We start from the raw sequence: 18,505 nt of genomic DNA on the forward strand, positions 1-18,505 counted from the left end.
ATCCAGACAGTTCCTGGCGCAGATACAGCATGAGATGTAAATTAATTTAAACTCCAGAGTGACATGTTGGCTAGTGCTATCAGGGTGCATGCATTTGTTTGGCAAAATGGAAGGAATACCGGCATGCCATGGGTTTGTATGGCACTTTATAGACAGAGTATCCCGAGACAATGATGACACCCAATCATGGAAGTGCTGTGGCTGTAAGAGTGTTTCATACTAACCTTTGTGACATTTCTCGTGCCTATTAATGCTTCAGTAGCATTGAGGAACTGTCACTTGCATAGTTCTAGAGACCATTTCCATTTTAGGATAATTGAACTAGCTTTAAATATTTTGTAGTACCACCATTCTCATACATTCTTTTCTATTCACTGGTATTACTGAATAATGAGTAAGGTAGTTTTTATTAACATGAGATAGTAAGAGTATGAGCACATAAATTAAAATATATCGTTTGTGTTATATGTTTCCCAGTCTTGCTTACAAATTGCTATTTCTTTCTTATTTTACTAATAATGTTAAAAGTAAAAAAAAACAAGACCACGAACAAAAAAAGGATTTGTATGTATTCATTAAAGGACCACTATAGTGCTAGGAAAACATACTCGCTTTCCTGGCTCTATAGGGTCCTTGTGTCCCCCGCACCCTCTGGGCCCACCTCCTGTCGGGCTCTAGGGTGAGGGAGCGGTTAATCACTTACCTTTTTTCCAGCGCCGGGGACTCTCCTCCTCCTTTCCTGTCATCGGCTGAATGCGCATGCGCGGCACGAGCCACACGCGCATTCAGCCAGTCTCATAGGAAAGCATTCTCAATGCTTTCCTATGGACGCTGGCGTCTTCTCACTGTGAAAATCACATGGAGAAGCGCCTCTAGCGGCTGTCAATGAGACAGCCACTAGAGGCTGGATTAACCCATTTGTAAACATAGCAGTTTTTCTGAAACTGCTATCTTTACAGCAGAAAGGGTTAAACCTAGATGGACCTGGCACCCAGACCACTTCATTAAGCTGAAGTGGTCTGGGTGCCTATAGTGGTCCTTTAACACCTCTCTTTTATTTATTTGTTTTGTGGTTTATTAGTAAATGTTTTTGTGGATGCAGTAAGCTTTGAGTAAAATCTTCCAGGAAAGGTGTGTAATGAATTACGGCTCAAAATGACAAGTCTTGTCTAGTACTATGCACAAAGAATTATGAATTCATGACAATCTAGTTTATTAACATACAAAGGAGGAGTACGCCCATCATGTAATTCAATGTAAAATTCTGAAGCACTGCTTAGGAATGATTGTTACAAACTTTCACTTGTTCAAAGAAACACAAGTCTATGTGTAGACTTGAATTCTTCACATGCAACCAATTAGGGGTCAAATAAAATGACCAATCTGGGTAAAGCAACCAATTGTATGTTATCAGTTTGCATGTTTTTGGTATGTTGCTGATTAATAACAATTCATATTGAGTTCTGTTACTTTCTGTTTACTTGGTTTGCTTAACATAAAATAAAAGGAAGGAAAAGTAAAAGAAGTATAGGAAGGAGAGAATAAAGATAAAGGAAAAAGGTATTCCTATAGATACTTTTTTTTGGGGGGGGGGGGGCTAATAATATAGTAGGCTACTTAGTTTGGCCTTTCTGCTGGTGATTGCAATAAGGAAGAAAGGAGAAGAAGAAAGGAAAAGGAAGGAAAAAAGATAAAAAGGACAAAAATGAAAAAAAAATTGAATCTTTTTTAAATTCTATTTTATTGTTTTTATTTATTTTCACATTTAACATTTTTTTTTTTTTCAATTTAAGCAGCACCCGTGCTGGTAGGAGCTGCATTGACAAAGATGCAGAAATTCATAACATTTAAATTATATATGTATAAACATGCATAAAGTAGAAAAAAATATATAAGTACATATTTAAAAAAAACAACAAAAAAACTCCTTTCTAAAAAGCATCTCGCACTTGCACTAAAGAATTGAGTTAATGCGGCACCGGTGGGTGGTAAGGAAATGTTACCATAAAAAAAAATATACATAAGTGGGCGGTAGGTATTAAAAGGTTGACTACCCCTGGTGTAGACATTATCCTGGTTAAGGTAACAGTGCGCACATTTTTAAATCTTATAATGCTATTTAAAATCTTGTCAAATAAATATAGGGTTTGGTAATATCAATATCATTCTGTGTGCAGGTCACCACTTCTTCAAATTACCCCAATATCAGTGGGTCACCCAGGGTACATCAGCTGTCACCCATAGTGGAAATCTATGTTGGAAGTCTCCTTCCCCTGAATTTTCAACTTTTGTATGTTGCTTTTGCAACCATTCATCCCTTTGTGTGTGTATTATCTGTCCATTCTTGTGTGTTTCTACTAATGCCCCCTCACTCTTTCAACCTTGTGTGTCTCTTAACCTAGGTTACTATGTCTGTATTTATTAACCACTCTTACTTTGCCTGTTTCTTAACCTGCTTATGCTTTTTTATTTTATTTTTTTTTTTTATAACCCCTCTCATATATAAACAATGCCATGCATACATACATACACAATCACACACAGTTGAAACATACTTAATTACACAACTGTACACACAGTCTCTTAGACATATACAGGTGATATTCGAAAAATTTGAATATCGTGCAAAAGTTCATTTATTTCAGTAATGCAGCGTAAAAGGGGAAACTAATATATGAGATAGATGCATTACATGCAAAGCAAGATAGTTCAAGCCGTGATTTGTCATAAGTGCGATGATTATGGCTTACAGCACACACAGATACAGGTACACACATTCACAGAGCCACAATTACACACACTCCCTGGGTGGAGACTCTTGCTTGGCATGCTACACTAATTTTAACATGGAAGGTAAACATGCTAACTTCAAAACTTACTGATTCCAGAGACTTATCAAATCCATGCTTTCTTGTGGTTACATCACAATAAGAAGGCAAAAACCTGAGGAGTAGCAGTACCAGTACTCAAAAATTGATGTTTCAGGGTGTACCACCAATTTGCTTTCTTCTCAGAGCTATAAGCCAGCCTCTGTGAATTAGATGAAGCAGAGGAGGAGTTTGTGCTTCTTCCTTTTTTTTGTGTCAGTTTGTACAACATGTGCAAAGTGACTAGCTAGTTTTCATTAATTGCCAGATGGGGGTTCCAGTTTTAATGCTAAAACATTACAAAGTACATCGGAAGCGTTCCATTCAACCTTTGAATTCAAGGCGATTGTGGCACACTGATAGGCTGAAAACCATGCTGCAGGCCATCATAATTGTTATATATAAATAATGAACACTAAAATTCCAGACAGGGAAATGAAGGATTGACATCACACCATATTAATGTAAAAAGCCATGCCAACAATATTTTCTCCATCTAAATTATTCTAGGTTTTGAGCTAACCTGTGGCATTTACAAAATAATGGGAGTGGAAGAGAGGGGGAAAGAAGAGAAGCAGTAAAAAAAAAAAAAAGAAGAAATATATCTAATACTAATGAGGAGGTACGTGGAGGGAAATTGGCTTATATATGCTTATTGGTGTGTGGCAGTGTTCCAACCATATTGATTGCAATGAACCATATTGGACATTGCCAGGACACTCACACAGTTATCGCTTGCTGCCATCTATCTCTCGTCCTCCATCAACGTAACTATTGCTCTAGTTTATACAAGGATCAAAACGTCTGCATGCACCTTCATTTGATATTACCATCAGAGTGATGAAAAAAGAGGGGTCACTGTCTTGAATAGATCTGGAGCAGGAATGCACTATGGGTGACAAATTTAAACTGCTTCACTACATTGACAAATATAAGATTACAGTTAATCAAAAGAGTTGTGTTGAATGAAAGAGCTGCAACATAGACCTGCTCACCTCATCTCTACACTGTAGAAAGTAAACATTATGCAAACCAGCATGCCTGCAATGCAAAACAATATTCTCTTGTGTAAAGAACTTGCTGTAGTTTTTTCTAAATTATAATTATATACAAAGAGTCCTTGATTGTACCAACATACATGCAAATACCCTCATGGGGAGAATGCTACGCTTATACCACTGAGAAATAAATTGAGTGATACAGAAATCCATAAGTCACCCATAAGTGATTTTCAGTAAAGATGCTTCAAATGGGTCACATGCTCTGAGCTAGTAATGCTGTGTTTACAAAAAAGAATGTGATAAAACAAAGTCTAAAAAATCCAGGAGCAATGATAAATGACTATCTAGCTGATCTCATAGGTTGGATGAATAACACATGACTTAACTTGAAAGATACAAAAGAGATAACTGTACTGGAAACACCCTGATAAATGGCAGCAATCTTTCAACAAGACAACTTATTGATTTCAAATAAGAATGAATACAATGACATTATTAACATGTGGGAGTCACTTGATCATGTTACTCTTAAAACCTAGTCAATGTTAAGACTTAAGATTCCTTAAATTTTTTTGACTAATGTTTTTTTTCTCTCTTATTATGTGCTGATTTACCCACCTTAGTTTTATTTTTTTTCTCTTTCTCCTTACCCCTGTAATATTCCATTTTCTACATCCATCAATTCCCTCTTCCTTTATCCGTAAATGTTAAAATTAAAAGGACACTCCACTGCCAAAAAAACAAACAATAATCACATGTTAGTAGCTATTCCAGAATAAAAAAAAACATGCATGCATTTTAAAATTGGAGGTAAATTAAGACAGCTTGCAAAAGTTGCAAGCCTTCCCCTTCTAACTCCACCCAGGCTTTCTGTGGCTGTCCAATCACAGACTTCCTAATGCAACTCAATGGGAAGTCTTTGCAAGTCATTGCTGGCCCTTGAGTTTAGCTTCAATGAGCTAAATAAACCAAGAAGTAACAGGACCTGTTGTCTGCTTGAATGCCAGAGGGGTGTAACCAGGTTAATTTACAAAAGTGTAATTTTCTATTAAAATCTGCACTTTTCTTAAGATTAAATAGATATGTCAATACTGGCCTTTGTATTCCTAACACTATAGAATCCCTTTAAATACCATATCTCCCGCATATTATATAGACGTAATGATTTGCTCTCGTTAGACGTATTTGTAATACGTAATAATGTAATTGGACTTTTGTTAGGATTTTGATGAGACCTTTATGCAGCTGGATTTCTGTATGTATCTGCAAGGCATAAATAAAGTGAGTATACAGTGAAAAAAATACTACAGACTGATAAAACCACCTCTTCAGTCAGATAATTCCACATGTTTATAATTCTTACTGTAAAGAACCTTATCCAAAGCCTTAGAATAAATCTCCTTTCTTCACATCTAAATGACCTCTTGTCCTATGTATAGTCCTATTTAAGAATAGATTTCCAGATAATGGTTTGTATTGGCCTATATATATTTGTATAATGCCAGTATATCTACTCTGTTTTTTTCTAAATAGATTTAACTTTGTAGGCCTTTTTTTCTAGCTAAAGTTTTTCATTCCCTTTGTTAATGTACTTTTCTAGTGCCATAATATTTTTTGAATAGGTGTCCACCATTGCATGGCATGCCTCTTTTTATACATTACAAAGTTCTACTGGCCTTAGCAACTGCTGATTGCACATTGTTGCCTAGTTTGTTGTCTATAACAATTCACCATATTTTGTTTTCTCTCACTCATGACCACTTAGGGTGTAAGTCGCTTGTTCATAACTTTAAATTTATCTAAATGGAATTTCATCTGCCTTTTAAGTACACAGTCCCCTGATCTATCTTAATTTGACTGCAGCGAAGTTATATAATGTTCATACTATTTGTATACCTAGTTTGAGTCACCTGCAAACACCCATTTCAAGATCATGTATAATTAGGTTGCATAGAAGAGGTCCCAGAACAGAACCCTGAGGTACATCATTTACCACTTTTGTCCAATTTGGAAATGTGCCATTATTGACAACTCTCTGTACTCTATATTTACGCCAATGTTCTACTTAAGAACAATAATTTTCATCTACCACTTTCTTTGAGTTTGAACACTAGCCTATCTTGTAGAAACATATGGAATGCCTTTTCAAAATCCAAGTACATCACACCTACTGCAACACCTTGATCTACACATCTACCTACTTCTTCATAGAAGGCAATTAATCTACTTTGAAATTACCTGTGTTTCCTAAAATCAGGCTGATTTCTGCTAATGACATTGCTATTCCCAATGAATTCCCGAATATTATCCCTCAATAATCCTTCAAATACTTTCACAGCCACAGAAGTTAAGCTCATAGGTCTATAATTATCCGAGCAAAGATTTTGAACCCTTTTTGAATATAAATACCACATATGCCTTTCTCCAATCATTTAAGGTTCAGAGATCTCATTTTCATTTTCACACTTCACTTCTTTAAGGAGCACTTTAGTGGTAGGAATACAAAGATATATTCCTACCACTAAAGTGTCCCTCTGCCCACGCGGCCTTGCAACCTCCCACCCCCCGACTGCAAAAAGATAAAAATACCCATTTCACTTATATGACTGACAGGGGGAAACTGAAGTCTGCATTTTGTGAATACTATGTTTTGTCTGTTATTACTATTTCACTAAACAGTGACTTTTACGTCAGGCACTACAGTATACCGGTATATTGTTTTCCACAATTGTCGTACTCTCGATTTATTTGATTGTAAAACTATAATTGCTCTTCTTCTAGGTCTTAAAATCCATGTAGAAAATACGATCAATACATAAGCTATGTCCATCCAATGGATGACGAAGAAGCAGCAAAAGACGTTCAAAATCAAAGTTGTAACAATGGACAATGAGACGGAATTAAACTGTGAGGTAATTGCTCCATTGCATTATTTTCACTAACCATAACCAGTATATTCATCTGAAGAGTAGCAAAACATGGAATTTATATTCTATACAAAGAATATCACTTAGTTCTAAACTACAAATTGTGCTAGTACAATTAATATTAAAGGATTTTGCGTTACAGTATATGTTAGATTCTGTTTTGTCTTTTATATAAATAAAGATTTGAATAAGAATGTCACCAGATAATGCCCAATGCTAAACACATCAAATATATAAGCACATGTTTTTTTATTTATTAAATAACTGTATGGGAATTTGAACGGTTTGGTAAAAAAAAAAAAAAAAAAAAATGCAACGTGTCTCAAAGAATATCAGGCATCTCCACATTCTATTCCACTTGCCACTAGCCACTGACAATTGGCCTGCCAAGTTGAAATTCACTTTTAACTCCTTGCTAGTACCATTGGACTTTAAATTTTAATCACTGTATCATATAAGATGTAAAATAGTATAATATTAACGGTTAAGCTTGTCAGCCAGGTGCTTTACCTTTTGGAGTGTCATCCAAACCGCAATATAAGCTGTGGAGACAATTCAGATATAAATCAATAAAAATGTTCTTTACAGAAATAAAATTAAAAATAAAGTTGATTTATAAGAATATAAACAGATTTAAAAACAGATGTATAAAATAGGGATATCTTTTTGTTCATTGCTTGTCAATCCCTTGAGACAGTGGATAATATAACACATTTATAATAAACCAGCAATGATCAGTCCAGAGATAATTTTGTTTGATATAAATAATGGTATTTGTATGCTATTGTAAAACGATCTGTTTACCATCTGGAATCTTCTATGACAAATTTAATTTACTGTATTTATGCTTACTTGCTTCACAATGAGCAGAGACTTGTTTAAACACGTATATTGTTCTATATGAATATTGTGATATTTCAATGCAGGCCAGGCACATTAGAGTCACAAGTGAAATTAGATCATGTTTACTATAGAAATCCTTGATTTGCAGCCTAATAACTATTTCACGTACTGATAAAATGAAAAAGAATCATGTACAGTGAATGTAGAAACATACGAATGCTTTATAGCTAGCAAGAATCTAGATTGATCAGTCACATGGCGGAATTAATACAATTAACAAAAGAAAGACAATATAAGCTGGTCTGAATGGCAGGAAAATTAAAGAAACTATCAACAGGTGAAAAAAGAAGCAATGTTTGCAATGGGTTACACACTATATCTCAGAGATGGCAAGGGGACCCTCATCAAGGTGAGAGGGAGCAACCTAACAAAGGCAATGGCAGAGGGATAGGAAGAGGCATATTACTAGACCTTAGAGTGGCCGGGTTAACATAGAGGTAGAACAATGAAGTAACAAGACTAGACTAAGAGAAGTGTACAGGCCAGGAGAGGAGTACAATATGAAACACATATTACCAGACACAGACAAGGGTCAGTAGCACAGAGAAAATCAAGGTCAGGGACAAGTCAGGGATTGGTAAACATAACAGGAAGTCATAAAAGTCATGCACTGGTACACGGTCATGCCAGGCATCGTTACACAGGTCGGGTAGTCGAGTGAGCCAGAACTGGAATACGAAATAGCGGAATGCAAACAGACCTGGATCAGTTACACAAGGGCAGGTGAGCAGAAATGTAGTCCGGTATGGTAGGCAGGACAAAATAACAGAGAATCAAGATCAGAAAAAATTAAGCAATGAATCTGAAACTACGAAAGGGCATGGATGAGCCAGAGAGCTCTATTTAAATAAGGTGGACCTGACTAATTGATTTTTCTTTCTGGGAGTGATTAACCTGAAAGGTAGCACCTGTGCGACCCACTATTTCCCTGCAAAACAAGCAGTCGTTGTCTTAAGAAAACCCTCTGAAATCCTCCCTGGAAAGCAGGCCTCATTATATAGTGTAAACACAGGGATCTCAAACTCTGGCCCACCAGATTCTTTGCATTTCATAGAAGAAGAGTTTGCCATGACTGGGTAAAAGGGTCATTCTAGGCATCATGACCACAACACCTTATGTAAGTGGTTATGGTGACACAATACAATTTATGTAGTCTTATCTTTCAATAAATTGGCAAACTCGAGAAAAATAGAGATTGTATCTCTGTCTAGAAGCCCTGTCAATCAGTGAACTAACTATCAGACCTGGGGTTCTGACATGGAATGCTTTGCTAGAGCTCTTCCCCAGGAGTGAATGCTTGCAAACTCAAAGAGTGACCGTGTCTGATGATTGGTGCTTATAGTGCATATCGCTGCTAATCATGACAGAAACAATTATTCTAGTCCCAACACATAAATAGCCGAGTTTCACAATTTCGACTAAAATCCTCCTTTTTCATATTGTGACATTAATTTGTCAAGTTACAAATATAGTAGAAACTCTACACGCAAGTATACTGAAAAACATTAAGCATGCATTATTCTATTTAAACCATTATTTATTATGTAATATGCTAATAACCAGACAGTTAATTATCTAAATATAGTTCTGAATAATAAAAGTTGATGTCTATGATCTTATTTTGATGTTTTCACCCACAGATACATTGGAAGGGAAAAGATCTTTTTGAATTGGTATGTAGAAATTTGGGGCTAAAGGAGACCTGGTTCTTTGGTCTGCAGTTCACATCAGATGGGATGGATACCTGGCTTAAATTAGAAAAGAAGGTAAATAGTAAATAGTCTCCATTTCCTTTTAATAACCGTTAGAAATATAATGTTGTCTCCAATAGTTTATGAAATTTGCTCATACATTTTCTTTTACATATGTGACTGTGTATATTATCACTTGTGGTTTGTAATCTTCACGTGCAATGATTTAGAGGTCATCTTACTTAAAGGAAACCTATACTGTATACAGATCTGTATTCCTAATGCTATAGTGTTCTCCTTTTTATTTAGATTCAGCCCCTCCCCCCTCCCAAATAATAATAGGTATTACTTCCTTTTTTTATGCAGTGCTGAAATCAATTGCAGCCGCTTAATTCACCAACACTTCTAAACGGCCAATCTAAAGCTCTTCATACAGAGCGCTGCAATCTTCCAATTGAATGGAGGTTAGCTGCTCTTGTGGATTTCAGTTTGACAGCCACGAGAGGTGTATTTAACCCTTCAATGTAAGAATTGCCATTCTTACTAAACAGCACTGTTATACATTGCATGGTTAGAACTCAAGGACCACTGCACCCAGAACATGCCTTTAATGATCCTTTGATGTCAGCTATGTCTTTGCAAACATTATTTTCCTGAACACATGCACGGTTTAAAACAAAATCTTAAGCTAGGTGAAACCCAACTGGATTGATGTATTAGAGAGCCATAGAGCAGTGGGCTGGTATCTTTTGAAATATGTGCCCTCGTTCACTGTGAGTTATGTAAATTGGAAATGTATTATCCATTACCATCAAAAACACACGTTATTCATCTCACAATTTAGGCCAAAATAGCAGAATTTAAAAAATTCTCCAAGCCAGTTTTGTCAGTAAGAATGTAAAATGTAAATTTACAGTCAAGATATCCAAACTGAAAATCTTGTAACTCACCTGTGCTTCCAGTACGGCTACTTTGGCCTTAAATTTGAAAATATACTTTTACAGCTATTATCACTGTAGTGAATAACCCTGTTAGACTGCTTTATGTTATGCCTGAAATTTAGAGCTTGGGAAACACCCTTTAATGTTTACTTGGAATGTATATGGATATAGCGTATAGTCTTTAATTCTGTCCATGAGACTGTTGAATTTTAGTCAGGCAGTTTTTGGAATACTTGTTAACAGATGATTTATTAGCTTTTTTAAGGCAAGTAAAACATTTGCTTTGTTTCTCATCGAGATCAAATGGAGTAGAAAGTCAACAACGTTCCTGTGCTTTCAAACTAAACAAGAGAATTATCCCATCCACTCTGTAACCTATGTTAAAGGAACTGGCTTTGTTATTCTTCACAATTTAAATTGGAAAATGTATCTAATTTACATTTCTTACCAAAAGTACTGGACCCTGACTTTTAAGACAGATCACTAGTCCAGGTTTTGTCAGTATACCCACTGGAATAGGATTGTGAAATACCCAAATTCTAGACTCTTAGTGTGTCGCGATGATTGGTTTGGGAAGCACTGATTTGTTTAGGAAGACTGCAAATGTTCTCCGGGGTGCAGGTGTGTTTAAGAACCAGTCTCCTTTTAAATTTATACTATTCTTAAAAAGATTACCAGAAACTTAGTATTAAAGGAACAGTATAGCATTAGGAATACAAACCTATATTCCCAGGGCCGGACCTCTAAGTGTGTCACCGGACCAGCCACCCGGTGGCACATACCTGCGCAGTGGCCGGTCCGGTGACACACTTAGAGGGGGCCGGCCGTGTTCCACGCTGGAGCTGCCGGGCCGCAGCCTCGCCGGCACATTCAAACTACCTCATAGGAAAGCATTGGGTCAATGCTTTCCTATGGGGGCTTCTGTGTCACATAACAGAGTTTTAATCAGTCAATGCAGTGGAAGGGCCTGTAGCGGCTGCCATTCTGTCATACTGACAGCCGCTAGAGGTGGGCTTAACCGTGCAATGTAAATCTTTCCGTTTCTAAAAAACTGCATTGTTTTACATTGCAGGGTTTAAAAGATGAGGGATACTCCACCCAGACCACTACATTGGCTGACTATTGTGACTCTTTAAGATCTATGATATTTGTTTACTAACAACAACCTCCATTTGCCATTCTGCAGTGAATTTTATTTATATTGTTTCCCTTATTCCAATAGGTTTTACAGCAGGAAGTACCTAAAGAGGATCCAATAAAATTCCGCTTTTTAGCCAAATTTTATCCAGAAAATGTGTCTGAGGAACTTGTGCAAGACATCACACAGCATCTCTTCTTCTTGCAGGTTAGGCAATATTTGAATTATTTAGAGACCAACAGGAGTCCTCTCTTTGTTTGATTAACAAATTTTCAATCAGAAGATTGTGTGGATTCAGTATATATTATCATTGGGGGTTATCTGAAAAATAAATGAATCATTACATGCATAAGTGCCATTTTTAAACTCCCCTACTCAAGCAAACAGATCACAGAATGTTTAAAATTCATTGTCATACATATTCCATGTTCATCTGTTTATAGCATATGCAAGTTTTGCTTGCTGTCAGTGCCTGGCGAGTGCTAGATTGTGCAGTTTCAGTATCCAGGTACTCCAGGATGTGGTTGATCCACCATTTAAAGGACTAACTTAAAAAAAAAAAAAAGAAGAAGAACAATGAGGGGTGTGGAAAAGGAGTATATGGTTAAAGATATAAACCTCAGAAAGACTTCTAGAACCTAAATATTTGCTAAATACATCCCAAGAGTTAAATAAAACTGAACTTTTTTTGGTATAGATAAAATATATATATATATATATACAAGCAAAAAAATATATATATACATGCAGAACCAATAATAGAAAATAAAAAAATCTCCCTGATGTTGCTGCAATGTGTTGTGCACTGCCTGTATAATGGAATAATGGAATAATAAACAACATAGCAATGTAAAGAAACAAAGCAGTGATAAGGTGAAGGAAAGTTTCACTTCATTAATTAGCAAGAGTAGTAACAGGGTAGTATACAACACGGTACAGACTGGAGCTCACAGTCTGGGCTAACACGCTGACAGCTGTGGAAAATACCTATACTGGCCGCTTGTGCGTTCAAGGGCACCCCCAGTCTACACTCCTCCCTTCCTGAAATAACAAAGTGGGTAGTAGCCTTTAAAGGTACTTAGCAGCTGTGGAGATAAACTACCTCAATCAGGAAAAACACAGAAAATCAAAAGTATAATACCAAAAAATCAACTTCCCAATCTGTCAGATTAAAGAAACAGACTGGATAGCTGTTCTGATAACCATTGAAGCTACACCAGCTTTGGGAAGATAGTTTGAGCCCCTGCACAGCTCTCTCACTGAAACAAAAGTTGAGGTGTCGGTATTCTTTAAAGGACCACTCTAGGCACCCAGACCACTTCAGCTTAATGAAGTGGTCTGGGTGCCAGGTCCAGCTAGGGTTAACCCATTTTTTTTTATAAACATAGCAGTTTCAGAGAAACTGCTATGTTTATAAATGGGTTAATCCAGCCCTCAAAGCCTCTAGTGGCTGTCTCATTGACAGTGAGAGCACACAAGCTTTCCTATGAGACCGGCTGAATGCGCGCGCAGCTCTTGCCGCGCGTGCGCATTCAGCCGAATGGGAGGAGAGGAGGAGGATCGGAGGAGAAGAGCTCCCCGCCCGGCGCTGGAGAAAGGTAAGTTTTAACCCTTTCCTCTCCCCAGAGCCCGGCGGGAGGGGTTCCCTGAGGGTGGGGGCACCCTCAGGGCACTATAGTGCCAGGAAAACAAGTATTTTTCCTGGCACTATAGTGGTCCTTTAACTGTTGTCAGTAGGAAAGCAGTGCATATCCCATAAATAAACACAGTTTATTTCATTCATGAAAATATGTCATTAATAGAAGCAACAGTGTGAAGAAGTTTAATTCTCCAAGCAGCATGCTTGGCTACAATACACATTTTACTATTGTGAGCTACGAGAGGGCCCTTTGTACTATGCATATAATAACATGATGTGATGTGCACATAACATGACTCAGTGGGGGAGGGGGTGACAAATATTATCAGCTACAATAACCAGAATGAATGGAGACGAGGGTAGGGGAATTCTTGTTCAAAGCAAGAAACATAGGAAGTTAAGGTAGTTATCAGGTGTTCTCAAAAGGCTCCGTGCCAAATTACATCAAGATTTGAAAACAATAATAACTAGACAACAAGGATTTTACTCATTAATAATAGTGCTGAAAGTTGTATAAGTATTTGGCAAATAAAAATCAAACAGAAGAGCAAGATAATAATAAAATAAGGATCTAAGGCAGGGCTGGGTTTTTCTTTAAGGCAAAGTAGGAATTGATCTAGAAACCAGATGTACAATTCTTGAAGTAGAAACCAACTTTGATAACTATGTACGTGAGTACTTTCTCACTTATTGTGGATACATATGATTAGGGCCAGTCCATAAGAATAATTACCAGAGAGGATGGAATATAACACCTCCCTTTCTCATGAGTGTGGCTAGTAATGTATTTACTGTATGTGTGCATGTCTTAAGCATATACTTTTTGTGTAATGTAATAACCGGTCGATACCATGTAATTTTGGGAAGGTTGTATATCGGCTTAGCTGGGCCTAGGGCAAAAAAAAACCCACAAATACATTGTTGCACTTTTATGGTGCTAAGAGTCTTTGGGTGCCATCTCAAACCGTTTTGGAGTCATGCCTGCACTTAAAGGACCACTCTAGGCACCCAGACCACTTCAGCTTAATGAAGTGGTCTGGGTGCCAGGTCCAGCTAGCTTTTACCCTTTTTTTTATAAACATAGCAGTTTCAGAGAAACTGCTATGTTTATTCTGAGGGTTAAGCCAGCCTCCAGAGCCTCTAGTGGCTGTCTCATTGACAGCCGCTAGAGGCGCTTGCGTGCTTCTCACTGTGAAAATCACAGTGAGAGCACGCAAGCGTCCATAGGAAAGCATTATGAATGCTTTCCTATGCGACCGGCTGAATGCGAGCGCGGCTCCTGCCGCGCATGCGCATTCAGCCGATGACGTCGCGAGGAAGAAGAGGAGGAGGAGTAGAGCTCCCCGCCCGGCGCTGGAGAAAGAGGTAAGTTTAACCCCTTCCTCCCCCCAGAGCCCGGCGGGAGTGGGTCCCTGAGGGTGGGGGCACCCTCAGGGCACTCTAGTGCCAGGAAAACGAGTATGTTTTCCTGGCACTAGAGTGGTCCTTTAAGCCTCTCTGCTGTGGCTTAGCTAATGCTTTTAGGCTCTGAAACCAAACTGGGAACATAGTCATAGTCAAATGTCAACGCAGATCACAGACCATAGAAGTGCAGTACATACATCTGCTGCAGATACATCTCAGAAAACTAAAATATATCACTATATTATCTATAATTGCAATGATTTAACTAAACTGACTAATTCTTCCATCCTGCTTTGTGACTCACGCTTATTTCCTAGCTAATAAATATTTTCTGGAAATCTCCCACACTGCCCAAGAAGAATGCTCACTAAAGATCTCTCACCCATCTCAAACCCATGGACCTAGGTGGTTGCCTACGGTAGTCTTATGGTTAACCATAAGACTACAAGATCTTACCGCAGCAACCTAGCCAGTTTTACACTAGAATCAATTAAACAATTATAATAAACAGAACAAGGAATAGAGCAGCGCTAAACAAACTAAGAAAACTAGGATGGGAGGCAGGACACCTGATAATAAGGGAATCCCTAAGAAACCCAACAAAAATAGAACAGTATTCTTGGGTTTCTTAGGGATTACTATACAGGTAGTGCCAAGAAAAATACTCCAAACACAATAGTATATAATAAGAGCAATCAAATCAATAAGAACAATAAAAAAAAAAAACACAGGATATAAAAAAAGAGTCCACAATAAAACATGAAAGAATAAGAAAATTCCAAATGGTACGGCACAGTCTCAAAGGTGGCAATAGATCTTGTAGTCCTGGTGTGGGACTTTCTTGGTAGCTTCGTTTAATAGCAGTATATGAAAAGGAGGCAAAAACAGAGGCAAACCAAAAGTGTAATATGGTAGTACGTGGTAGGACAAATGACACTTAGATAAGATGTCAACTCACCAGGGCCGGCGCTACCTGTAAGGCGGACTAGGCAGCCGCCTAGGGCGCCCCTTGGGAAGGGGCGCCGCCAGGAGCGCCGGCCCCCCTAATGCTGCAGCCGCCCGAGCGCTCTGTAGAGAGCCTCAGGCGGCTGCAGCTTTGCCCGGGCTGGTGCGTCCATGAGGGCGCACCGCCCAGGCGCAGCATGAGGAGAGGGAGGGGGCTGACAGGAGGGAAGCGCGAAGCGCTCCCTCCTGTCACTCCCTCTCTGTAGCGTGACCGAGCGCGGTATAGTCCGCCGGTACAGGGAGCATCTGTCTCCTGTACTCGGACGGACTAACAGGAAGTGAACACTGAGTGTTCACTTCCTGTTAGTCCGCCGGGTACAGGAAACAAAAGCTCCCTGTACCGGCGGACCATGATACAGAGCTCGGCCACGCTACAATAGAGGTAGGGGAGGGTGGGGGGAATAAATAGAGAGGTGGGGGGGGGAGAAATAAATAGAGAGGGAGGAATAAATTGAGAGGGGGGAGGAGAAATAAATGGAGAGGGAGGGGAGGAGGAGAAATCAATGAAGAGGGAGGGGGGGAAATAAATGGACAGGGGGGAGAAATAAATGGACAGGGAGGGGGGGGGAATAAATAGACAGGGAGGGGGGGGAATAAATGGACAGGGAGGGGGGGGGAATAAATGGACAGGGAGGGGGGGGAATAAATGGACAGGGAGGGGGGAGAAATAAATGGACAGGGAGGGGGGGGATAAATGGACAGGGAGGGGGGGAATAAATGGACAGGGAGGGGGGAGAAATAAATGGACAGGGGGGGAATAAATGGACAGGGAGGGGGGGGATAAATGGACAGGGAGGGGGGGAATAAATGGACAGGGAGGGGGGGAATAAATGGACAGGGAGGGTGGGGGAATAAATGGACAGGGAGGGGGGGAATAAATGGACTGGGGGTGGGAATAAGAGGGAGGGGGAGGGGGGAGAAATAAACGGAGAGGGGGAGGAGAAATAAATGGAGAGGGAGGGGAGGAGGAAAAATCAATGAAGAGGGAGTGGGGGAATAAATGGACAGGGGGTGGGAATAAGGGGGAGGGGGAGAAATAAATGGAGAGGGGGGAGGAGAAATAAATGGAGAGGGGGGGAGGAGAAATAAATGGAGAGGGAGGGGAGGAGAAATCAATGAAGAGGGAGGGGGGAAATAAATGGACAGGGGGGGAGAAATAAATGGACAGGGAGGGGGGAGAAATAAATGGACAGGGAGGGGGGAGAAATAAATGGACAGGGAGGGGGGGAATAATGGACAGGGAGGGGGGGAATAAATGGACAGGGAGGGGGGAATAAATGGACAGGGAGGGGGGGAATAAATGGACAGGGGGTGGGAATAAACGGACAGGGAGGGGGGGGGAATAATTGGACAGGGAGGGGGGGAAAGGACAGGGAGGGGTGGGGAATAAATGGACAGGCAGGGTGGGGGGAATAAATGGACAGACAGGGAGGGGGGAATAAATGGACAGGGGGGGGAAATAAATGGACAGGGAGGGGGGGAATAAATGGACAGGGATGGGGGAAATAAATGGACAGGGAGGGGGGAAATAAATGGACAGGGAGGGGGGAAATACATGGACAGGGAGGGGGGTAAATAAATGGACAGGGAGGGGGTGGAATAAATGGACAGGTGGGGGGGAATAAATGGACGAGGGGGGGATAAATGGACAGGCAGGGTGGGGGAATAAATGGACAGGCAGGGTGGGGGGAATAAATTGAAAGGGGGGGAATAAATTGACAGGGAGGGGAATTGACGGGGTTAGGAGGGGGAATGAGAGTGGGGAGGGGAGAAGAGAGTGACAACGGGGGAGACGAGCGTGACAAGGGAGGGGGGAGAAGAGAGGGACACGCAGGGGAGAAGAGAGTGACAAGGGAGGAGGGGGAGAAGAGAGGGACAAGAGGGGGGAGAAGAGAGGGACCAGGGGGGTTGAGAAGAGAGTGACGAGGGAGGGAGAGGGGGAGAAGAGAGTGACAAGGGAGGGGGGAGAGATTGACATCCATCACACACACACAATGCACCCCTTGCACACAGAAAAACACACAATGCATTACACACACAGACACACACACACAAGCAATTCAACCCTTACACACAATGCATCCCTTACACACACAGAAACACACAATGCATTCCTTACACACACTCAATGCACCCCTTACACACACTCAATGCACCCCTTACAGACGCACACACTGCATCCCGTACATACACAGAAACACTCATTGCAGCCCTTACACATACAAACACAGATTCACACAATGCATTCCTTACACACATATCAGGACATCCCCTACTCCTGTGAACAAACTAATTGGTGGAACATGAAGGTGGACCCTGGGGCCCAGACCTTGAGCTGTGCAAAGGGCCTTAAAAAAATTGAGCTGCTTCCCGTTCTCCCAGAACACAAACAGCCTCCAGAGAGCCTGTTCTACACCAGACTAGTGGAGACAGACTGCAGCTAGAGCCCATCACCATCCTCATCTGATTGTAAGTAGGCAATCTAGTATATTATTCGTGGCACTAATCTCTAATTTACCTCACATTAAAGGGACACTGCTTAATGTAGTGGTTCTGGTGTGTATAGCCTGTCCCTGCAGGCCTTTTAATGTAAACACGGCGGCACTGCAGCACTGCAGCACTTGCGTTAGTTAACATGGGGCATTGTGATGTCATATGGGGGGGGGGGGGCGGCAAACTTTACTTTTGCCTAGGGCGGCAAAAATCCTTGCACTGGCCCTGCAACTCACATATGGCAGAGCTATAACCAGCTCTAGGTAAAACAGCATGCAGTCCCCACTTGCAGGATATCCCTCTGGTTTTGGTACACAGTAGAATGATGGTAAATCACAACTGGATAACGATGAGGTAGATCATATGGAATGACAAAAAGGCAGCCAATAGTGCTCTCTATATAGATAGGTAAGTATCAATAAGGTAAATAAAAATATACTTACAATAGAGTGAGCAGACTAACCACTCTATGTATAAAGCCTGGGTGGTATAATCC

The 18,505-nt window shown here is 40.1% G+C and overlaps 1 protein-coding gene across 2 annotated transcripts in view; it reads left to right on the top strand.

Moving 5' to 3' along the window:
* Positions 1-18,505, top strand: part of LOC134612852 (merlin-like) — a 71,389-nt gene that overhangs the window by 3,256 nt on the left and 49,628 nt on the right. For both annotated transcript variants that reach the window (XM_063457305.1, XM_063457313.1), the window contains exons 2-4: positions 6,650-6,780; positions 9,339-9,464; positions 11,553-11,675. In XM_063457305.1, coding sequence (XP_063313375.1) covers positions 6,691-6,780; positions 9,339-9,464; positions 11,553-11,675 — 339 coding nt within the window. In that variant the 5' untranslated portion in view covers positions 6,650-6,690. The remainder of the gene's footprint in view (positions 1-6,649; positions 6,781-9,338; positions 9,465-11,552; positions 11,676-18,505) is intronic.

This window comes from Pelobates fuscus, chromosome 1, assembly GCF_036172605.1.
Source record: "Pelobates fuscus isolate aPelFus1 chromosome 1, aPelFus1.pri, whole genome shotgun sequence".
Classification (NCBI taxonomy): domain Eukaryota; kingdom Metazoa; phylum Chordata; class Amphibia; order Anura; family Pelobatidae; genus Pelobates; species Pelobates fuscus.